General features: G+C 55.0%; 1 protein-coding gene and 3 non-coding genes across 4 annotated transcripts; all 4 read right to left on the bottom strand.

The window, feature by feature from the left end:
- Nucleotides 1–237: 237 nt before the first annotated feature.
- Nucleotides 238–311, bottom strand: LOC118759728 (small nucleolar RNA SNORD65). The gene has a single exon (XR_004996381.1). It is a non-coding gene; the product is annotated as a small nucleolar RNA SNORD65 (small nucleolar RNA).
- Nucleotides 312–706: 395 nt separating this feature from the next.
- LOC118759715 (small nucleolar RNA SNORD49) lies at nt 707–777 on the bottom strand. The gene has a single exon (XR_004996368.1). It is a non-coding gene; the product is annotated as a small nucleolar RNA SNORD49 (small nucleolar RNA).
- Nucleotides 778–1,332: 555 nt separating this feature from the next.
- LOC118759716 (small nucleolar RNA SNORD49) lies at nt 1,333–1,409 on the bottom strand. Its single transcript, XR_004996369.1, has one exon. It is a non-coding gene; the product is annotated as a small nucleolar RNA SNORD49 (small nucleolar RNA).
- A 1,318-nt stretch (nt 1,410–2,727) lies between these two features.
- On the bottom strand, nt 2,728–22,934 carry TRPV2 (transient receptor potential cation channel subfamily V member 2). Its single transcript, XM_058675973.1, has 15 exons — nt 22,892–22,934; nt 21,447–21,762; nt 19,897–20,030; nt 14,741–15,031; nt 14,082–14,380; nt 10,640–10,813; nt 10,025–10,180; nt 9,389–9,487; nt 8,754–8,824; nt 8,157–8,322; nt 5,857–5,923; nt 5,410–5,738; nt 4,347–4,474; nt 3,682–3,764; nt 2,728–2,867 (listed from the first exon to the last, which is right to left on the bottom strand). The coding sequence occupies exons 2-15, from the start codon at nt 21,644–21,646 to the stop codon at nt 2,776–2,778; spliced, it is 2,289 nt and encodes a 762-aa protein (XP_058531956.1). The 5' UTR covers nt 21,647–21,762; nt 22,892–22,934; the 3' UTR covers nt 2,728–2,775.
- Nucleotides 22,935–23,319: the final 385 nt, after the last annotated feature.

Here is a 23,319-nt window from a genome sequence, read left to right as displayed (position 1 = left end):
ATTTATTAAAAGGTACAGGGAGTGCTCCTGTTGGGAAGTTTACAAAGCAACACCCAAGGTGTCTTAAACGGGTCAGGCACACCTGCTGGCTGGTATACCAGCAGGTGAACAGGTTCCAACGCCACATGCCCAGATCGTCAGGTCTCCGGCATCTCGTCCTTGGCACATCCTGCAAAGAAGCTAATTTCAGTCTCACCTCCTGCCGCCACCAGCAGTCTCTCACAGCCTGACAGATACCTTCAGAAAACCACAGGCTCACCACCATACAATCTGCCGGTAATTCCAGCTATTTTTTGGCAATTTCATCATGGGATATCCAGTGCCTCCCTCTACCACCAGGGTCACGGTCCACACTGACCTTGTGATCAGTCACAGCTCCACACTCGGGGAGGACTCCAAAACTCGGGGCCTGGAAGGACGGACACCTAGAACACAAGAGACCGGTGTGTCAAAGACGACAAGCACAAAACGGAGCCACCCTCTTCTGGCCATCCCTGCCACGCGGCCCCCTCCCAGTCAGAGCGGTCAGCAGAAACGCCGGTGGGCGTTCCAAACCTGTTTGTGGACACTCACCTCCCAGGTCACCGCTGCTGCAGGTCCCGGCCGTCAGCAGCCCGCGGTTCCTGCAACCTGAGTGAACACAGCGATTGATCAGGGAGTGCGGGCAGTCACACCTCCTGGCCACGGCCACTGAGGCCTGGACCGCAGTCAGCTGCGACAGTTCTCGTCAGTTCTCGCTTCTGACGGCACTTCCTATGGAGTGATCTCATCACGGCAGTCCAGGCCCAGACCCGGATCCTTGTACAAGTTCAGCCCTGCTAAGCATCCCACAGCGATGCACACACTGCTCCAATCCCCACGCGGGTACGGGGACCCCTGCACTTGGGCCACCCTCTCTGCGGCTTTCCCCGGCCATGGGCAGGGAGCTGGCTGGCAGGCGGAGTAGCCCGGACTCTAACCGGTGCCACGTGGGAAGGCTGCGGGCAGTGTTTTAGCAGGAAGGGCCCTGCGCCGGCCCCCCAAACCCTGCCCATAGTTAGGACCCACCGAGCTCCGCTTGGGCCCCTGCGCCCACGTGGCCGACCCGGGAGCAGCTCCCCCAGCCCAGCCCCTCTTCTTTGTACTTCTGGCTTCCATTTCAGTAACGTTTTTAATTAACAGTAAGTAATAAAAGTCATCCACCCACACGAGGGCTCACCTCACTCCTGGCGGGGGCTACACCTGTCTCCAGTTCTCATCCGCAAACCTGCAAAGTGGGGCAGAGGCGCGCCTTGAGGTCCGGCCCCGAGCGCCCCTCGGTGTGTCCGAGGAACCCCAGGGCTCGGCCCCCGCGCTCAGACACGCGTCTCCAGGATCGTCAGTTCTCGCTCTGACGGCACTTCCTATTTGCTACCTGTGTCATCAGAGCAATGGGCCGAGGCCCCCTCGCCGCCTCCCTCCGGGCACCCCGAACCGCGGGGCCGACCCCCCAACCTACCCGGGCTCCAGGCTCCACGGCCGCGGCTCAGCCGGCCCCACGGACACGCGGGGACGCCGTCCCGGCAGCTGCCCCGCGCCCGCAAGCCCAGCCTACTGCAAGCATCTTCACAAACTCCCCGGGAAGCCGCCCTTCCACACGTCCGCAGGGACCTGCACGCACTCCGCAAAGGCCGTCCTGCCCGCGCCGCGCGCCTTTAAGGCACCGGAACATCCCATCGCTCACTGAGCAGAGGGTAGGACTCGCAAAGACTCTCGGGAACTCGGCCCGTGTAACCATTCACCGCGCGGGGTCACCGAGGGACTTCCCCCCGCCGTTTTAGATTGTGGTCTCTTCCACGCCCCGAGGAATTCTGGGTTACAGGGAGTTGCAGTGCGCTTGCGCGCGAAGAGCTAGGGCGGGCTGACGGGAGAGGCCAGGCTAGTCCGTGAGTTCGGGTCCCGCCTCCGCCGCACTTCAGCTGCGGCCGGTTAGAACAATTACCGGACTCCCAGCCTCTGTGAGACGATGGTTTCCCTCAGTGTGTTCAGTCCTCTGCTCTCTCCCGACAGCCGAGCCTGGCGAGCGAGCGGATGGCCCTCACCTGACCACTGGCCTCCGCCCCATTTTCTCCCCTGACTGCCCGGGGACTCCCTCAGCCAGGCCCCTAGCTCAGTTGCACCCCGGAGACCTTGGCCCTAACCCCAGCTGATGCTCTCCTACTTCCGTTGGGGTCCAAAGTGGGTGAGCAGGTCCCTGAGACCTGAAAAGCCATCGTTAGGACAAGCCCCAGAGGGAAGCGCAGAATGTTCGTGAAGGGTTGGGGCAAGGGGTCAGAGGTCTCAGGCTGCTCTTTGGGGAGAGGGCCAAGGAGTCTGGAGAGGGGGGCAAGGTGACCTGGAAGCCCAGTGGGCACCTCCACCCACACCAAGCAAATCCAGGGAGGAAGGAGATTTGAGACGAGCAGCAGGTGGTTTTAACATGACACGTGGTGGACACTGCCCTGTTGGTGGCAACCTGAGCCAGCTGCGGACACCTGAGGAAGGGAACCGCTCTGGGGACAGGAGGCGGGGGCCAGCAGCTCTGGGGGGTGGGGATCTCTGTGTCCAGGTGAGGTGGGAGCACCCGCACCCCTGACACACAACAACCCAGCAACCTGGCCCAAATAAAGTTTCCAGGAGAGTTAGTTGTGAAAATTATATTTCTATTTGCTACCAAGATTCCCTGTGGAGTGAGTGCATGGGGAGAGGGGGGGCGGGAGGGGGGGTCAGTGTTCCAGAAGGTTCTGGGTCCTGCCGGCTTCCTGCTGACCTTGGCCGTCAGCGGGACTGCAGCAGCTGGAGGGGCAGATGGTCTTCCTCCGGGGCGCCGTCCTCTTGTTGGGAGGCCCGAAAGGGGTTCTTGGAGACGCCTATAGATGAACAAGGTGACTTTTCAAAAAGCAGAGAAGGGATGCAAAGACAGGGGAGGGAAAAAAACCTATAGAAGGCCCAGGGCCAGGGACCTGAGAGCCAGGAGCCACCCTACAACAGGGGGTCACAGGGACTCCTTTGGGGTGGGGTCTGGACCACAAACAGGTGACATAGGTCAGGAAACAGAGCCAACAGAAGACAGGTGGGGAAGGGGAGGGGTGGGCTTTCCAGAAAGAAAGGGGCTGCTGGGGGGAGTGAGCTGATCCTATAAATGGGGCCCCCAATGTGGGAGGATGGCAGCCAGGAGGGAGATGAGGGGCCCTCAGAGCCATGAGAGGCCTGGGACGTAGATCTACCTGAAGGCTACAGGCACAACAGGTGTCTGCGTTCGAGGGATCAGCCAGTCTGGCCTGAGGACCCAGGAAGATGGCACCTGGGCTGTGGGCTGGGGAGGGCCCTTGGTTCTGCTGCTGCGTCACCGGGTGGAGATAGGGGCTTTGGGAGGGATACAGGCTCTCAGTACCCAGCTGAATGGGCCAAGGGTTCAACTGCCTGACCAGAACAGGACAAGAGCAAGGGACAGAGCGGGAAGGCTGGGCTGGAAGAAGCGGTGGCTCTGGAACATCTTCCCAGGTAATGCACAAGGGGTGGGGACAGGAAAGGAAGAAAGCAGGAAGTGACTTTGGGGGCGATGCCTGGAAGAAGAGCTGACCTAGGTCGGGACTGCAACGTGGAGCCCTTGGGTGCATCCCCGCTACCCAGACCACACACACACACACACACACACACACTGCAGCCACCACGGCTACTCACCGGGCACGGCTGCCCCCGACGGCTCCTCACACAGGGTCCTCGGCAGCGTCTGCTCCCACGTCGCCCAGTTCACTTCATCCACCCTGTGGGCCACAGAGCAACCCTAAGACTCCGGGGAGCCACTCCCAGCCTGCTTTGGTCCAGGATGAAGGACGAAGCCTCCCAAGCAGCAGGCAGTGCCAGCGACACCATGCCCACAGAGGCAGGATGCCTGGGTCCTCTGTGGGGCACCTGGACACCTGATGTCCCACCTGGAGCCCAGACTGTGGCCCTCAGAAAGGCGCCCACCCAGAACAGAGGACTCCCATCCCTTCTGATGTGCCATGTCTGTGCCATGCCATGTGCCTAAGACTCCCTGTGTCTGGCTCAACTGCTACCTTCTCTCCTTTGCCAAGCCCAGCTGTCCCTGGCATGGAAGGGGTTAGAGCGCTGAGGTCAGGCTGGGGGAACAGTTGGGGGTGGGGTGGGATGCTAGCAACCTGCTTGGCCAGAGGGAGGGGTCAGGGACCACCAGGGAGGGGACCTTCAGAGTACGCCAACAGAACAGGCGGTGACAGCATCCTGGGCCTCAACTGCCCAGGGCAGTTTCTTTCCCATCTACCCTGGCCCCTAGCACAGTCAGGCCAGGAACACGCCCAGCCGCCCTCCCCGCCCACCTGACTGACCTGAAGCACCAGCGCTCATCCGGGCTACCATCCGGCTTGGTGCCCACTGTGAGCAGCACACCTGCCCGCTGCCTCTTCCTCCTACACCACCAGTAGCCTTTCTCCATCTCCAGGACAGAGATGGCTTTCTGGGGACAAAGAACACATCAGAGACGGGGGGTGCCTGGGCCCCCACCCCGGGGGTAGACACACACAGAAAGAGGCACCACAGCACCTAATAGCGATACCCCAAGTCTGCACAGCACGTGGCTTTGAATCTGGCTCCAGGATCTCAGTTTGCTGAGCCTATCTCCCCATCGGGAGACTGAGGGTTAGGTACCTCAGCAGGTGACAAGCACTTGACGATGACTTCCTGTTATCCCGACACAGACTCCAGAATCCCACAACACCAGTAACAACTCTGTCTGCCCCACCATGCGTCAGTGCCTACCCATCTGCACACAAGTGAGTCAGGTGAGGTCCAGCACTTAGCAGATGGTCAGAGAAGATAAGGGACTGGGCCCCTGGGTCAGCAATGAATCAGCAACCAAGTCCAGCCTCCCCCAGGCAAGGCTTAGCCCTTCACCGACTGCCCCAGATCTACCCGACCCTGCTCTGGTCAGGCAGCAGCATGGGGGACATGGGGTGAGGGGAATGGACTATGCTGTGGTGCAGTGGCTTAATGCAGTAGATGCCACACTAGCATCCACAGGTTCGAGTGCCCGCGGCTCTGCTTGCAACTCAGCTTCCTGCTAAAGTGCCCAGGAAGGCAGAAGAAGATGGCCCAAGGGCTTGGGTCCCTGCATTCACATCAGAAACCAAGATGGAGATCCAGCCTCCTGAGGCTGGCATGAGACTCTGCTGCCTGCCACAGAAGGCTTTCCCCTCTCTCCCCACAGGCCCCACAAAGGAAGGAGTGGAGGAGGGAGCCTAGGGGTGGGGCTGCTGAGTGGGGCCCCAGTCCCACTGGGTGCTGGACCCAGCACCTGCTTCAGTGAGCCCAGCCCACAGGACCTGAACACACACCTAATTGGGCCCCAAGACTCGGGACGGGATGAGGGCAGGGAGCCCCGCAAGGTGGCACCTGTAACTTCCAGATGCTCCAGCTGTCCGTGGCGACGCTGTTGACGGTCTCACTCATGAGGGCGATGAGCATGTTGAGCAGCAGCACGTAGGTGAGCAGCACGTAGGCCAGCAGCAGCAGCAGCACCACTCCCCGGAAGCGCAGCTGCTCCTGGAAGGCCAACTCGCCCATGCCTATGGTGAACTTGAAGAGCTCCAAGGACGCGTCCAGGATGCCTCGGTAAGGCGTGGCCTCATTCTCCTGTCCTACCCCAGGCTGGGCCACCTCTGTGGCATTGGGGTCTGGGGTGATCCCAGGGTTCCGGGCTTCCCGGCTCAGGCTCACCAGCGCTGTGGAAAGAGGCAGGGAAAGGTCTTCAGGGGTGGGGTGACCAGTGGGTGGCCTTGATGGCCTGCAGGATTGGACGGGGACAATGTGGGAGGGCAGGGGGCTGGAGGGAGGCTTTACCTACAGCGAAGCCAAAGAGGAAGACTAAGTAGACGAGAAGGAAGCGTAGCAGGTCCCGTAGGATGACCTGGAACACACAGGCCCAGGAGCCAGAGTGGGTGACGAGGTTACTAGGCAACCTCCAGAACATGGTTCCTGCACATAGCACACACACACACGTGTACACACACACTGCATACACAGGCCCTATGGAGTCACACTAAGAGAAATCAGACAACAGGTTAAGCTACTGCTCATGACACTGGCATCCCTTAAGAGCAATAGTTTGACATATATTTGGAAGGAGCTAGATTGGAACTGACGTTGCTGGGATTCAAACTGATGCCCATATGAGAGGCTGATGCTGTAGGCAGAGGTTTATTAGGCTGGTATGCTACAGTGCCAGCCTCAATGAAGTAAACCTTCTAGAAAAATAGGACACATAATTTTCTGCTTAAAATCCATGAGGATAAAAAAATCGTATAGAATGACCATATGATCCAGCAATTCTACCGCTGGGTACTAATAGACTAGAAAGCAGGGACTCGGAGCCAGCGTTGGGGCACAGCAGCTCACTGGCATACATGTGGGCACCAGTTCTGCTGCCTTTCTTTTTTTAAAAAAAAAAAAAAGATTTATTTATTTTTATTACAAAGTCAGATGTACAGAGAGAAGGAGAGACAGAGAGGAAGATCTTCCGTCCAATGATTCACTCCCCACATGACCACAACGGCCAGGGCTGCACCAATCTGAAGCCAGCAGCCAAGAACTTCCTCCAGGTATCCCATGCAGGGGGCAGGATTCCAAGGCTTTGGGCCATCCTCGACTGCTTTCCCAGGCCACAAGCAGGGAGCTGGATGGAAAGTGGAGCGGCTGGGATTAGAACCGTCGCCCATATGGGATCCCGGTATGTTCAAGGCGAGGACTTTAGCTACTAGGCCACTGCACCGGGCCCGCTGCTGCACTTCTGATCCAGCTGCCTGCTGATATGCCTGGGAAAGCAGCTGAAGGCAACTCAAGTCCTTGGATTTCTGCAGCCACAAGAAAGGCCCAGATGGAGATCTTAGCTTCAGCCTAGCCCAGCCTGGGCCACTGGGGAGTTCATCAGTAGATGGAATGTCTCTTTCTCTCTCTACCTCTCCTCTGTCACTCTGCTTTTCTAAATAAATAAAATAGACTTTTTTTTTTTCTTTAAAGCATACTTATAAAAAAAATTATGCATAGATTCAAAAAAATTCCTTGTACCAAAATAAACTCCCCAGTGACCACAACAGCTGAAGCTGAGCCAGGCCAAAGCCCAGAATTCCATCTGGGTGTCCCACGTGAGTAGCAGGGACTCAAGCACTTGGGTCATCATTTGCTGCTTTCCCTCACATATTAGGAAGGAACCAGATACAAAGCAAAGTGCTTGGATCTCAAAAATGGGATCTCTATTTAACTCGCCGCCCACACCACCAGTCTGCCTACTAATCTTTTGAAGTCCCCTCAGTGGGCACAGAGGACAAAGCTACCACCTGCAATGCCCACACCCTACATGGGTGACAATTTGAGACCCAGCTGCTCCACTTCCCACCCAGCTCCCTGCTAATACACCTGGGAGAGCAGTGGAGTACGGTCCAAGTGCTTGGGGCCCTGAACACATGTGGGAGATCAGCATGAAACTTCTGGCTCCTGGCTTCAGCCTGGCCATTGTGGTCATTTGAGTAGTGAACAAACAGATGGAAGTGTGCTCTCTCTCTCTCTTAACTCTTTCAAATGCATACTTTATTTCATTAAAAAGATATCTGCCCAACATGGTAGCTAGTAGCTAAAGTCCTCACCTTGCATGTGCCAGGATCCCATATGAGCACTGATTCTAATCCTAGCGGCTCCACTTCCCCTCAGCTCCCTGCTTGTGGCCTGGGAAAGCAGTCAAGGATGGCCCAAAGCCTTGGGACCCTGCACCCGCGTAGGAAACCCAGAGAAGCTCTTGGCTCCTGGCTTTGGATTGGCTCAGCTCCGGCCATTGCAGCCACTTTGGCTCAGGGGGGAGGTGGCGGACAGTGAAACAGCGGGTAGAAGATCTTTCTGTCTCTCCTTCTCTCTGTGTTTTAACTCTGCCTTTCCAATACAAATAAATAAATATTTTTTTAAATAAATCTTTTTTAAAAAAAGTATCGTCACATGCTCACACTGGAGCAGCCTCCACGGAGTGTCCAGGAACGAGGACACATGGGCAGGCTGGTGCACGCCCTCTCCTGCCCAGGTTTAGTTGTGTAGGGTGCCGCCTGCCTGCTGAGGCCATGGGAAGTGTTGTTCTATCGCTCTCAATGGTCTCTCACCTTCTGGATCATGACGCTGTAGATGCCCGTGTGCTGGAAGCCACGCGTGTAGTAGAGCAGGTTCAGCCAGCCCAGCACCAGTGAGGACACCAGCAGGGGCAGGTACCACTCAATGGCCAGGAAGCACAGCACCTGTGACAGCACTGTGAGCAGGGCTTGGAGCAGGCTGTTGGAGGATCACCGTCTGAGTCGGCTTCCAGGTCACGGGCAGTGTCCCCCAAGCCCCCACTCGCCAGCTCAACTGCCCAGCCTCTCCCACTGCAGTGTGGTGACTTAAGATGCCCTTCAACTATCTGGGCCCGGGACCCTCCTAACCTACAGTGAGGCCTAACTCCATGCTAGGCAGATTTTTTTAACCTCGGTCTTTCCTCTGTAAAATGAGCCGGTACATGCCAAGAGTGCAGGCTCCACGGACTGTCACGGTCACCATCTACACGGGTGGGAGCAGGTCTGGCCTTTGCTCCGGGCCTGAGCCCCTGGACTCTCATCGCCCAAGGTCAGCCTGGAGCCCTCCATCACACCTGCCTCCCGAGGCTTCAGGAGACAGCAGACGGGGGCTTTTGGGGGGAGGTGAGGAGGAGGTGGGACCCCACGTACAAAAGGATTTCAAAGTAGCTGTCCATGAACGAGATCCAGATGAACAGGCGGCGGCGCCAGAAGTACCAGAGCTGCAGAGCAGGGAGGAGAGAAGAGGCTGAGAAACAAGGACGGCTCCCCGGCCCGCTCCCTGCCCGCTGTGCCAAAGCAGCTGGTCAACTTCCAGGTGGGCTGCTAGGCTAGCACAGGGGTTAGGGAGCTTATGAATTCTACCCACAGCTGAGAGAGGTCTGAACCTTTTTCTCCACAGCTTAACACTCCTCTCCCTCCACCTCCCCCTGGCCTTGCAGGATGCACCCACCGCCCCAGCCAGCCTGGATTTGGTGCCCCAGTTCTGCCCACTCCAGTGCACTGGGGTCCAGCCTGGCTCACGCAAACTGGCAGCACCTCCCCGTGAAGACGCCCTACTGGAGATGTTCCAGAAGCCCTGCCTCCTCCCCAAGCCCTGGCATGCTGTCTGCCATTCCTCCTACTAGAGGCAGGGAGGGTCTGGGGTCTGGAAGGCAAGACCAGACCCCTTGGTCCTCAATTTTTGTGGTGCTGCCCGCTCTGCCTGGGACCGCACGTGGGAGCACACATGGCTAACTCGCGCCAATCCCTGTTGTCGACTGGGAGCCAGGGCAGGGCACCCTCACCTGTCCTAGGAGGAGGTAGATGCCCCCCAGCAGGATCAGGATGTGGCCCAGCAACAGCATGGAGTTCCCAGGCGTGGCTTTCAAGGGCGGGAAACCCTGCTAAAAAACACACTCACGTGAACCTCCCAGGGTATAGGTCACCCTCTCCAAGAGCTAGGCCCAAGGGTCCATTATGAGCCTGTGCTACGGAGAGGCCGCTGGGAGCAGCTGAGGGGAGAAGGGGGATGATGCACCAAGAGGAAGGACCCCTGGAGGCCAGACCTTGGAGGGGCTTGTCATGTAGCAGGGGGTCTGTTTGGGGGAGGGGCGGGGGCATTAGCTCTTGTCCCCTACAAGTGAGAGTCTATGCGGCCCGGGGGAAATTGCTCCACCTCTCTGTGCAAACCAGAAACTGCCCACAGCCCGTCCTCTCAGAGTCGCCAGGGGCACTGATGAATCAAGACATGCCACTTAGAGCGCGTTGTCACTTAAGGGGAAGACTCAGAAAGGAGTCATTCACTCCTCTCGGTGCTGCTAGCAGTCTACGTGAGCTGGGGGCCATAGCTGCAGCTCACGCAGCCTAGGCCTCCGTTTGGACCCTGGGAGGATGGGGCTGGGGATCCGCCCTCGCCTGTCCCGGCTGTCCCGCGTCCTTGCCTTCTCCAGGGCGGGCTGGTGGTAGGCCACTGCGGTGAAGATAAGCATGTAGACCAGGTAACACAGAAAGTTGAAGAAGAACCTGGGGATGAGCAGATCCCATTTTGCTTGCAGCAGTTTGTTGAGGGGCTCCAAGACCACCATGCGGTGTCGGTGCTGGCATGGGAAGGGGAGAGCCACGGACAGTTCAGCACGGAAAGATGAGATCCCTGCTTCATGTGAGGCCTAACGCAGGGGCCGGGGCAAAACCAGGGGAGAGGGCAGAGGATGGGGACCCCCTCACCACCTGCCTCCACCCCAGATCCCCATGGCTCTGGGGTGACCCAGAGCCTCAATGACAAAGGTGAGAGCCCTCATTAGTTGTCCTGGGAGCCCCTGGCATCGATGCCCAAATTGGGAGGGAGTGAGAAGGAATGTCCTCAAGTCGGGAGAGAGGGGAGTAGAAAAAGAATGTGAGGCACTTAGAGATCAGGTCAGGGTCAAGGTCACACCTGCTGGGATGTGCAGCCACACCCCCATTGGCCCAGGAGCAGCTGTGGACCGGCAAGCAACCTTGACCTTGTGGGAGTTCTGGGGGCAGGAGGGAGGCCTGCAAGCCCCCGTGTGCATACCCACCGGGCTCCTTGAATGAAAGGCAATGATCTCCAGCACTGAGTTCTCCTCCCAGCTGTCCACAGAGGCCAGGTCATACAGCGACACTCGGACAGGTCCATAGCACCACTCAGTGAACTTTCGGGAAAGGGATTGGCACGGTGCTGGGAATTCCCGCTGCAGGATGTGCCTGAAAATCTGCCAGGTGAGCCTGTGTGAGCTGCCCTGCCAGGACCATCCCGGCACTGATGCTGGGCTGAGGTAGGAAACTGCCAAGAGCTGCCCAGGGTGGCGGCACAAGGACACACACCCCAGTGCACATCCACGCATGCTCAGCACAGGGCAGGCTCACCTCCCATCAGCATCCAACCAGCCTGCCTTACTGCCCTGCCCGCCAGCCCTGCGGTCCTCTTGCCTGAATTCTTCAGCTGGCACAGGAACTCCCCGCCCCTGCCCCAGCCCAGGGTCCTCCAGGACCCTGAAGATCACCCAGCAGTGACACAGTAGGCAGGCTGCTGTGGTTAGACCCTGAGCGCAAGTGGATGAGGAAACAACTTAATTTCTTTTTTTTTTCTTTTGAAAAAGATTTATTTATTATTTTTATTTGAAAGTCAGAGAGGAAGATCCTCCATCTACTGGTTCACTCCCCAAGTGGCTGCAACAGCCAGAGCTGAGTTGATCAAAAGCCAGCAACCCCGGTGGCGTGGCCTAGTGGCTAAGGTCCTCGCCGGGATCCCATATGGTCGCTGGTTCTAATCCCAGCAGCTCTACTTCCTCTCTATCTCTCCTCCTCTCTGTATATCTGACTTTGTAATAAAAATAAACCTTTGGAAAAAAAAAAAAGCCAGCAACTAGGAACCTCTTCCTTGGAGTTTCCCACGTGAGTGCAGGGTCCCAAGACTGGGTCATCCTCGACTGCTTTCCCAGGCCACAAGCAGGGAGCTGGATGGGAAGTGGAGCTGCCGGGATTAGAACCGGTGTCTATATGAGATCCCAGCACTTGCAAGGCAAGGACTTTAGTCACTAGGTTACTGTGCTGGACCTGAAGCAATTTAATTTCACACATACCAATTGGGTAGGGGAGGAGTGAAACTTCTATTAAAACACAAATCTTGGGGCCAGTGCCATGGCATAGCAAGTTAAGCTACTGCCTACATCACCGACATACCATATGGGTGCTAGTTCAGGTTCCACTTGCTCCACTTCCCATTCAGCTCCTTGTTTATGGCCTGGGAAAGCAGCAAAGGATAGCCCAAGTGCTTGGGCCCTTGCACCCACATGGCAGAGTTGGAAGAGGCTCCTGGCTTTAGACTGGCCCAGCCACGGCTACTCCAGCCATTTGGGGAGTGAACCCAGTGGATAAAATATCTTTATATAACACACACACACACACACACACACACACACATATATATATATAATTCTGATTTGCATATAAATAAAACAGATCTTTAAACAAAAACCATTCGTCTCTGTTTATTTTTATTGCTGCACTCTAAGCACCGACCCTCTGTAACTGTACATAGCCAGCTGCAAACATGCACTGAAAACCATCTGGAAACACTTCTAATCCAGCTCTCTGCTTATGGACTGGGAAAGCAGCAAAACATGGCCCCAATCCTTGGGTCCCTGCACCCAGGTGGGGGACCAGGAGGAAGCTGATGCCTCCCAGCTTCGGATTGGCGCTCGTCCAGCTATCACAAGCAGATGGAAGATCTCTCTCTCTCTCTCTCCCTCACTCTCTGTAACTCTTAACTTTCAAGTAAAAATAAATAAACCTTTAAAAGATAAATTAAAAAAATAAACCTTTGAAAGCCAAGAAGGTAATATAGATAAGAACATATATAATTATACATAATTCAGAATGATTATATTACATAAAAATGCATCCAACAGTTCATGGGAAAAAATGTAATTAAGGGGCTAAGACAATGGCTCAACTGGTTAATCCTCCACCTGCAAGTGGTAGAATCTCATATGGGCACCAGTTTGTGTTTTAGCTGCCCCACTTCCCATCCAGCTCCCTGCTTGTGGCCTGGGAAAGCATTAGAGGATGGCCCAAAGCCTAGGGACCCTGTTCCCATGTGGGAGACCCGGAGGAAGTTCCTGGTTCTTGGTTTGAGATCAGCCAGCTCCAGCAGTTCGTGGCCATTTGAGGAGTGAATCAGTGGATGGAAGAGAGTGTGTGTGTGTGTGTGTGTGTGTGTGTGTGTGTGTGTCCTCCTCTCTGTACATCTGCCTTTCAAATAGAAAGAGAGAAAAAGAGAAAGAAGGAGAGAGAGAAGATGCAGCTTGAGACATCATGATTTTTTTAAGATTTTTTTTTTTTAATTTTTATCGAAAAGACAGATTTAAAGACAGAAGGAGAGACAGAGAGAGAGCTCTTCCATCTGCTGGTTCACTCCCCCAAATGGTCACAACAGCCAGAGCTGAACTGATCCCAAACCAGGAGCTTCCTCCAGGTCGCCCATGTGGGTGCAGGGTCTCAAGGACTCGAGCCATTTTCCACTGCTTTCCCAGGCTACGAGCAGGGAGCTGGATGGGATGAGGAGGAGCAGTCAGGGCTAAAACTGGCACTCGTATGGGATGCTGGTGCAAGCAGATGAAGAATGAACCCGTTGAACCATTGCACAGTGCCAGCCTCCACTTGGCTTCTGATGTCCATTTGGCTAATGCACCCCCTCTGAAGGAGAAGACAATAGCTCAAGTTCTTGACTCCCTGCAACCCCTGTGAGAGACCCAGACTGAGTTCTGGACTTCTACCTTTGGCCTCGCTCGGCCCTAGGTTTGTCACTGGCATTTGAGGACTAAACCAGCGGATGAGAGCTCTTTCTGTATCTATCTGCTTCTCTCTGAAGCTCTCTGTCTCTTTGCCTTTCAAATACAGTGAAAATGAATAAGTAAACTTATTTTTAAAAATAAGTTTATGTTGGTACAAAAAGAAGAGCCCAGGCATAGTTCTTTCACTAGGTTATTTTTCATGACTTTGTTTTTCAAGAGATTTGTTTCTTTGAAAGGCAGAGCTCCAGAGACAGAAGGAAACAGAGATCTGCCGTATGCGGCATCACTTTGCAAATGGTCACAACAGCCAGATCTGGGCCAGGCTGAAGCCAGGAGCCAGGAACTCCATCCAGGTCTCCCACAAGGGTGGCAGGGCTCTACGTGCTTGTGCCAATCCTCTGCCTCCTTCCCCAGAGCATCAGCAGGGTGCTTGACTAACAGCACAGTAACAAGGATCCAAACCATATAGGATGCTGCTGGCATAAGTGGCAGCTGAACCCCCTGCACTACCATGCTGGCCCCTTTCGGAAACTTTTCCAAGTACTCACCTACTAGAAGTGCCCATGAAAAAGTTCCTTACCAAGAATTCTCTCAATAAACGGGGAGATCTCTATCTGGAGAAATGTTGGGGTGAGTCCTGCTCCTTCCAGGAGAGGCGGGGAAGGGAGAGGGGTGAGCCATTCACCTCAATTTTGCCTTCCTTGGCGGCCAGCTTCAGGGGGGTGAGGCCCTCGAGGTTGGGGATGTCCTCCAGCTGCACGCTGGGGCAGAGCCGGGCCCCTGCCTGGAGCAGCCCGTCGTACATGCGGGTTACCAGGGCGCTGTTCTCAGCCGAGTCGTCTGCGATCATCACCAGGGCATGCAGTACCGTATTGCCCAAGGAATCCTGGGCCTGCAGGCTGGCAGGCTGGTGTGGGTTCTCCAGGAGGTAGGTCACCACGTCCCACTGCTTGGTGCATGCGGCCAGAGAAAGGGGCAGCTCACCTGCAAGCCGCGAGGACAGCTTGAGCCTCAGGCCTCCCAGCTTAACCCCTGCCAGCTCTCTCAGCTCCTCAGATTGGGTGCAGAGCAGGGGCCAGCCAATCCAGGTTTCTATCTTGTCTGCCTCACTCTTCTCAGCCCACCCCTCAACTGAGGCTCTACCTCAATATCAGTGCCCACATACTCTCCAGAATTGGAGCTTGGAGATACCCAGAACCCTCTAGGCCAGATGGAAATAAGACACCTCTTATTTGGCTTAAAAGCCAGGCATCAGGGAGACACAGACCTGGGTTTAAGTGCCAATTTGGCCACACACTAATCATGTGACCTCGAACAAGGCCTTCTCCTTCTGTGCTCACTCACCAAAATAGAAGCAGGTCCCTTGACGTTTCTGGAAGAAGTGACCACAGGCCTTGGCATGTACATCAGCCCCGTTCTCCACCAGGAGCTTCACGCACGGCAGGCTCCTCTTCTCGATGGCGATGTGCAAGGCACTGTGGCCTCGGTAGTACTCATCCATGCACTGGGCATTGACAAGTGGCTTGGGGTTACCAGAATCCCGGTCGATCTGCAGTAATGGCTGGATGCAGGCGTTGACACCATCCTGAAGATTCAGCACTGCCTTCATCAGACATGTCTTCCCTGTGGAACCCTCTACGGGGGAAAAAAGAAATGGGAGGTGGGGAGGAAGGGGCATGATTGGTACAGACCCAGAGCAGCTGGGCTGCCTGCCAGCTCGTATAGCAAGCCCAGACTCCAGAGTACCCCTTGGGAGGATTAAAAAATAAATATAGAGATTGCTACAGATGCTGATAGGAATACAACCATGCTACAGGGAATTAAGGCTCCAGGCAATAGGTATTAAAAACCAACCAGGGTAGGCATTAAGCCCAGTGGTTAATACCTGGCTAAAATACCAGAGTCCTAGGCAGTAGCACCCACCAGCATAAATATGGGCTGGATTGTGGCAGTGCTCAGGTGGAGTTAGACTACAGCACCCATTGGTGTGTACAGAAGCTGAATGGGATGCAGGGACAGACTGGACCAGTCTGCTGCACACACCATCATACACAGAAACTGGGGCTGGGAGCAGGCCTGGTGGGGGTTATTAGGGGTTGCTCCAACTGGGCTGCAGTTCCCGCTGGTATACACGAGGGCCAAGTGTGTGGTGGGCAGGAGCATCCATTGCTTTCTGTAAGAGATGGAGCTAGACAGGACTGACCCAGCAACTGCAACCACCAGTGTGTGTGTGTGTGTGTAGGCTCATGTGAATGACAGATTGAGCCGGACCCTGTACTGGCAAGCACATACAGGAGTCAGGTCTGGGGTCACTTCAGACTACATTTCTTTGGGGACCGCTGGACTCAGAACTCCAACCATGGGGAGAATCGCAGGATCTGTGGACGTGGAGGATCTGTGGAGTGCATGTATCAGAACTGGGCCTCCTCAGTTACTGAAGACAGTGTAATAGACAGCACGCCCAGATGCACATGCGGGATATGGCAGTCCACTGGGGCCTGCAGAGGACATCTAGTGTCAGAACAGGTTGGACAACTACCTCAGCCAAAGTTTGACAGCAAGTATCTAGGTGAATGGAGACGCTTAAGGTGGACTACATCAATCAATGGACCTTGGAAGGATTTCCTCCATCCTTGGAGCAACGAAATCAACAGCATTTCAGAATTACTGAAAGCACTTGAGCAGAACCCTCAGAGCATGCTCCACGTTGGGCACCCTGGGATGACATCGGGTGGCTGTCCGCCATCCCCGGGTGCTGATGCGGTTAAGATGCTGGCTGCAGCTTCTCCCCTACCCTCCCCTCTTCCCCCAGATACAGGAAGAAGAAAAAGAAAATTTAGAAACAATGGTCTCATCCACTTTCCCCTATTCCTCGACCTTTCCCTCCCTAATCAGTGGTCCACATGTACATATATCCTTCTCAACTATGTAAACATCATCAAAAACAAAATAACAAAAAAATGATACCCAAGTCCTGCGAGGAATATCTGGGCTCAAGACCCAGCTCTGGCTCTGACTCTGACTTCGTGCAAACACAGACTCCAGGAGGGAGCAGGGAGGGCTCAAGCAGTTGGATCTCTGTCATCCACACACACGCCTGGATTGAGTTCCTGGCTCCTGCCCTGAATGAGTCCTGGACAACGTGAGCCTTTCAAGAATAAATCAGCAGACTGGAACCCTTATATCTCTATGCCTCTCAAATAAACAAACAAAAATTCAAATTATATAACAGCAGGTATGACTGTAATTTCTGTCCTACAAGCAACAAAGCTTACATGAAACAGAGTAGTGTCTGTAAGTGGGTTCCCCACCACATGGCTCTGCCTTCTCCAGCAAGACTCTTGGCTTGCCTAAACCTGTTTTCCTTGATGTAAAATGGGAATATTTCAATGTTATCATAGAATACAGTGGAGAAATATAAACGCAGTGTTTAGTACAGAGGACTTGACACACAGCAAGCTAAGACCAAAAACTACAACCTAAATGGCCACTGACAGGGATTGGGTTAACTAAATTACGATTTATCTCACCCAGTGGAAAAGTAGTTGAAATGACTGAGCTGGGGTTGCTGTTGCAGCAAGTTAAGCCACTGCTTACAATACCAGTGTACCTTATCAGAGCTGCGGGTTAGAATCCCAGCTGCTCCACTTCCATTCCAGCTCCTTGCCAATGTGCATAGGAAAGTAGTGGAGAATGGTTCAATCGCTTAAGCCCCTGCCAATCATGTCAGAGACCCCAAAGACCCTACTGCTCCTGGCTTCAGCCTGACTCAGTTCCAGCCATTGCATGGATTTGGGGACTGAACCAGCAAATGGAAGCTCTCTCTCTCAAAAAAAAAAAAAAAAAGACAACCGTTTCTTTTTTTAAAAAAAGATTTAGTTATTTCTTATTGCAAAGTCAGAAATACAGAGAGGAGGAGAGACACAGAGCAAGATCTTCCGTCCAGTGATTTACTCCCCAAGTAACTGCAATGGCCAGTGCTGTGTCAATCCGAAGCCAGGAGCCAGGAACCTCCTCCAGTTCTCCCACGCGGGTGCAGGGTCCCAAGGCTTTCCCAGGCCACAAGCAGGGAGCTGGATGGGAAGTGGAGCTACCGGGATTAGAACTGGCACCCATATGGGATCCCGGCGCGTTCAAGGCGAGGACTTTGGCCACTAGGCCACCGTGCCAGGCCCTAGACAATTGTTTTTAAAAAATAAATGACTGGGCCCAGCGGCGTGGCCTAGCGGCTGCATGGCCTAGCCTTGAACGCCCCGGGATCCCATATGGGCGCCGGTTCTAATCCCAGCTGCTCCACTTCCCACCCAGCTCCCTGCTTGTGGCCTGGGAAAGCAGTCGAGGACGGCCCAATGCATTGGGACCCTGCACCCGCGTGGGAGACCCGGAAGAGGTTCCAGGTTCCCGGCTTCGGATCGGTGCGCATCGGCCCGTTGCGGCTCACTTGGGGATTGAATCATCAGACGGAAGATCTTCCTCTCTGTCTCTCCTCCTCTGTGTATATCTGGCTGTAATAAAATGAATAAATCTTTAAAAAATAATAAAAAAAATAAATGACTGAGGCTCTGGGAAACGGGCAATAAAATATTAATTAGGGTATTTCATCACTGAGGGGGGCCTGTATGGTAGCTCAACAAACTAATCTGTTGCCTCATAGTGCTGGCATCCCATATGGTTATTAGTTCTAGTCCCGGCTGGTCCACTTCCTTCCAGTCCCACTCTTTGTTATGGCTTGGGAAAGTAGAGAGAGAATGGCTCAGATCTTTAGGCCCCTGCTCCCATGTGGGAGATCCGGAGGCAACTCCTGGTTCCTGGCTTCAGATCAACACAGATCTAGCTGTTGCAACCCGTTTGGGGAATGGATCAGCAAATGGTCTCTCCTTCTCTCTGCAAATCTGCCTTTCAAATAAAAAAATAATAAATCTTCAAAAATAAAATAAGATAAATGACTGAGATGGGTTGGTGCAGTATATCAAACTAATCCTTCACCTGAATGCTGGCAATGCATGTGGGTGCCGACTCGTGTCCCAGCTGCTCCACTTCCAATCTAGCTCCGAGTTTATGACCTGCGAAAGCAGCCACATGCTTAGACCCCTGCACCCACATGGAAGACCTGGCAGAATCCCCTGGCTCTTGGCTTTGGACCTGCTCAGCTCTGGCTGTTACGGCCATTTGGAGACTGAACCACAAGACAGATCTCTCTTTGTCTCACCCTCTCTCTTTGTATCTGACTTTCCAACAAAATGAATAAATCTTTAAAAATTAATTAATTGGGCCTGAAGGCGTGGCCTAGCGGCTAAGGTCCTCACCTTGAACGCGCCAGGATCTCATATGGGCACTGATTCTAATCCCGGCAGCTCCACTTCCCATCCAGCTCCCTACGTGTGGCCTGGGAAAGCAATCAAGGACGGCCTAATGCTTTGGGATCCTGCATCCGTGTGGGAGATCTGGAGGAAGTTCCTGGCTCCTGGCTTTGGACTGGCGCAGCACCGGCCATTGCGGTCACTTGGGGAGTGAGTGAATCATCGGACGGAAGATCTTCCTCTCTGTCTCTCCTCCTCTCTGTATATCTGACTTTGTAATAAAAACAAATAAATCTTTTAAAAATAAAAATTAATTAATTAATTAATTAATTAAAAAAATCAGTGGGCCTCTTACCACTAAGCTGGAGACCCACTCCTTCCACAAGCTTCGCTAAGTTCTCCGATAAACCTAATTTATTCAGAAAGTCCAGGGGCCAGCACCATGGCATAGCAGGGCCTGTGGAGCCCACATCTCATACTGTTTAAATTCCAGCTACTGTACTTCCCATCCAGCTCCGACTGTGGCCGGGAAAACAGCAAAGGATGGCTCAAGTCCTTGGGCCTCTGCGCCCATGTGGGCAACCAGAAAGAAGCTCCTGGCTCCTGGCTTTGGACTGGCCCCTCTAGGGAGTAAACCAGCAGATGAAAGATCTTTCTGTCTCCCCATCTTTCTATGTATATAACTCTTTAAGATGAATAAATGTATTTTTTTAAATGTCCAGAAATAAGTATTCCAAACCATTAATAGGGGGCTAAGAATGACAGAATTTTATCAATTTCTCTACTGTTTGACTGGTCCAGCACATACACATTGAGAATTTGGGCAAGGAATGCTCTAAATGGGAGAAGTGTTGACCATGTGTATGTTATATTATATGCCAACAATGCTGCTATTACTTAAATAAATAGATGAATAAGAAAAAAAAAAAAGGAAAGAACCCTTTGAATATCCACTCATTCACTGAAATGGGTCAGGGTAACAGAGGTAGACTGGGCACCCAGCAGGGTAGGCGAAGGTGGGAGCCACAGCCCTGGTAGTCTGGGGGCTGTCCCCCGATCCCTCCATGCCCAACATCCCCAGCCTCCATTCCGGCAGGAGGCATGCCAAGGACATTCCCCCTCAACCCTGACCACGGTCCAGGCCCGCCCAGCCAGCCCAGCTCTCAGGCCACAGGAAGGACGGCCACGGGGCAGGTGTACCTGTGTACTCAGTGTCGGTGAGGTACTTGCTGGTCCGGCTCAGGTACTCCGGCAGCCCGGACAGTTCCTCTGGGACACCCCGGGCGACCACACTGAAGAGCCGGTCACGGTCAAAGCGGTTTGGGTCCGGCTGGCTGTGGAGGATGTGGTCTGTGATACGCATTGGAGGATGACCCAGGAAGTCCCCCTGTATCTTAGGTAGCCCCATCTGGGAGTGTCTGTTCTCCTAAGGCCAACCAAGGAGACCTCAGTAGGAAGAAGAGGGGCGTGTCTAACACTCCTCAGAAAATGCTCGCTAGCTGGTGGGATCCCTGATACAGCAACCTGACAACAGTCTATGACACAGGTGGTCAGTTCAGGGAACTTGAAAGCCTGGGTCTGCACAGTGCTGCAGGGGAAGCCTGAGGAACTGAGTCACTAGCCTTGAAGGAGTGGATGGGGGAGGGACGCCGACTTGTTCTCTGAGAGCCTGTGCTGACTCGCAACAGAGGCACACTGCCTCTTCCATCCTCTCTTCAGCCCCGACTGGGTCAGCAACCACTCTCTTCTCCAGCAATCCAAGAGGCAAAGCCGGAAGTCACAACGGGCAGATCAGGGACACTCTCACGAGCTAACGCTCCATGCTGACTCCAGACCCACAGAGGAGATTGTGGGCTGAGCAGACCACGTGGGGGCCCAGTGCTGAGATGCGCCAGCAGTGTCTGGTGACAGGGAGAGGAGGGGCTGTGTCACTTATCACAAAAGACAGCTCACCTCTGGGGTCCCCTGGCACCACGACCAGCAGGTGTGAAGCAACAGACAAAGCGGGAAGGGGGGCTAACTAATGCTCTGGGAGGGTCATCAGCTTAATGGTGCCTGGGAAAAATGAGCCAACACATAAAAGTCAGGATGAATGGTAAGATCACAAAGTCACGTTTTATGTCATTTGTTTGGGACCAGGAAGAGGAGAGGTGGCCCCTGCTGCCTCAACACCAGAGCCGCCTATGCCCTGCCCAGACACGTGGGTATCATCCACTGAACAGACCACGTGGGCACTGCATGAGCACCAGGGCTCAGCTGCCAACTTGGGAGAGCCCTGTGGTCATCTAGCTGGATGAAGTTACTTCCTGGCCATCACGGTTGGCACATACTTCCGGTTGGCGGGAGGGAGGCCCAAGGAGGACACAGATTGAGGTTCTGTAATAGGTACAGGTGGGTGGGGAGGCAGGGCAGGCGCAGCTCAGTACTCCCCCAGCAGGACTCCCATGGGGCATAGCAGGCTCCCACAGTCCGAGATGGCAGAAAAAATCCAAGGCACGTGAGGGTCAGAGCAGAAACAAGCGAGGATCGAGGGTCAGCTGAGTATCATGAAGAGACCTCAGATTGTAAAAGGTCAAGAATGGGGATGGTGTCAGAGGTGAAGCTGTCGGGATCAGCGGGCCATGAGAGCTGACCTGGGTCACCACAGACAGTGGGCAAGGTTCCTTGGGGGCTGGGATGGCCTGCTCTGCCGGAGTTGGTCGGTGGGGTGGGAGGGCCTTCTCTTGTCCCACGCCCACTGGCCTCCTCACCTGGCACCCGCAGCCTTTCTGTAGTTGAGGTTCACTCTGATCTGAGGAGAGAAGTTGCGGTCCTCGCCCTGGAATGGCGACTCCATGGGAGGCGGCCCCTCCCCACGGCCGGGTCTTCCCTGGTCGGCCTCTGCACCATCGAGGCCCTCTCCGTCTGACGTCTCCAGCCTGAAGGCCGGAGGGCTGGAGGGTGAGGTCATCTTGAGGGAGGACGCGGCTTCTCCTGGGCTTCTCCTGGGCTTCTCCTGGGAATCTCTCTGGAGATGGAGCCGTCAGGCGCCTCCCTCCTCGTGGCTCCCAGGACGGGGTGAGTGGCCTGCAGCAGGAGATGTTTAAGAGCAGGAGGGGAAGTGAGCTGGAAGGGACAGTGAGCCTGGGCACTCGTTGAGTTCAGCCCCACATACGGAGCCAAGGGAGACCTAGCACCACAACCTTTATACACCACATCTCGCCCAGTGGCCAAAAATTTACAACAGAAAAGAAACACAAAGGTGCAGGCCACCACTGCCCCCTCTTCACAGAAGGAGAAACCCCAAGGAAACCTCTGGATTTACCAAATCCTCATTTTGTCATCAGGACAACTGAAACGGGCAAAGGGAAAGTGACTTAGCCAAGCCCACCAAAACCAGCTCTCTTCCCACTCCACCACCCGTTCCTCTTGAGTTCTCCAAAGTCCCTCAGGGCCCGGCTGCTGGCCAACATTGCATGCCACTTCCTCCCCTCAGCACCTCCTGGGGGTCTCCAGGGGCCTCAGAGCCAGTCAAGAGGAAGGGAGGCCCCTCACGGCCGGCCGGCCAGCTCCCCCGGAACCCAAGTCAGACCCTAGCCTAGGTATAGGGAGCTGGGCGGACAGCACTTGCTCATGCTCACAAGACAAACTGAAACCACAACCTTCATCACGTGGCAGGAGGTAGGCAGGGCCCAAACGGGGTAGCTCCGAGGAACCCCCTGGGCTCCAGCGAGGGCAAGGAAAAGGAGTTAAGAGATGGGTTAGGAGACAAGGGTTATAGGCCACGCAGCACGGAACACAGAGGGTGGGCTGCCAGCAGGGCCTGAGCCCACTCTCAAAAAACCTTGGGAGAGAGAATTTTCCCGTGAAAGCAGGGGAGGTTGGACCTGCTGGGTGGCCACCACCTGTGACAGCAACCCCCAACGACCACCACCACTGTATCCACCATGAGATCCCGGTGTCCACCTAGCCTGGCTTATGTCCCCAACCAAACCCTGACCGCATCTGCTTCCCTGCGCACCACCCAATCCATCACCGCCACAGCTGGCTATCCCAGCCCCAACCCCACTCACCAAGGCCGAGAGGAACAGAACCCCACGCAGACCCTTGGCTTGAGCTAGAAAAACAAGGGAGCCCTCTAGGACTCCTCAGGCCCATCACTCACTGTCAGGCTCGGGGGACCCGGTCCTCTACCCCCAGATGTCTACCGACTTACCCCCAGGCGGGAGACCAGCACGAGCCGCTGCAGAGCCTTTCTCCGGCCGCGGGCGCCGGGGGCTGCAGGAGGAAGTGAAGCTGGGAGGGGCTGATAGCTCAGGAGCCTCAGGCACCTCCCCACCCGGCTCGGCTGGGCTCGCAGAGAGCTGGCGGGTTGTGGCGTCTGGGTTGCTCGCCGCCCTCAACCGGTGGCCAGCGGTGCGGTGGTGAGTAAGGAGGGGGTCAGGAGCAGGCTGGCCACCAGCTCCTGAGCATCTGGACGCTGGCCACACCCTGCTCCTCGGGAGGCACGGCCCACCCCCGCCAGCCTCCCTTTCCACCCTCCCCCCGCTCCTCGTTCAGCCCCTGAAGGCCTGCGTGGGGGCAGGGAAAGATGATGGGGGCGATGAAAGGCCTCTGGTGGGAGCTGGCAGGGCGTGAGGGAAT

This window comes from Ochotona princeps, chromosome 17 (genome assembly GCF_030435755.1).
Source record: "Ochotona princeps isolate mOchPri1 chromosome 17, mOchPri1.hap1, whole genome shotgun sequence".
Taxonomy (NCBI): domain Eukaryota; kingdom Metazoa; phylum Chordata; class Mammalia; order Lagomorpha; family Ochotonidae; genus Ochotona; species Ochotona princeps.
The sequence above is the reverse complement of the archived record's forward strand: the minus strand, read 5'-3'. Positions and strand labels throughout refer to the sequence as shown.

Excerpts from the sequence above, each read along its gene's own strand:
- TRPV2 (XM_058675973.1), bottom strand. The coding sequence starts at position 21,646 with ATGACCTCACCCTCCAGCCCTCCGGCCTTCAGGCTGGAGACGTCAGAC. Across the intron at positions 10,814-14,081 it reads CCAAGGAAGGCAAAATTGAG|ATTTTCAGGCACATCCTGCA; the intron begins GTGAATGGCTCA and ends CTCACCTGGCAG. Across the intron at positions 5,924-8,156 it reads ACAGCGTCATGATCCAGAAG|GTCATCCTACGGGACCTGCT; the intron begins GTGAGAGACCAT and ends TGTGTGTTCCAG.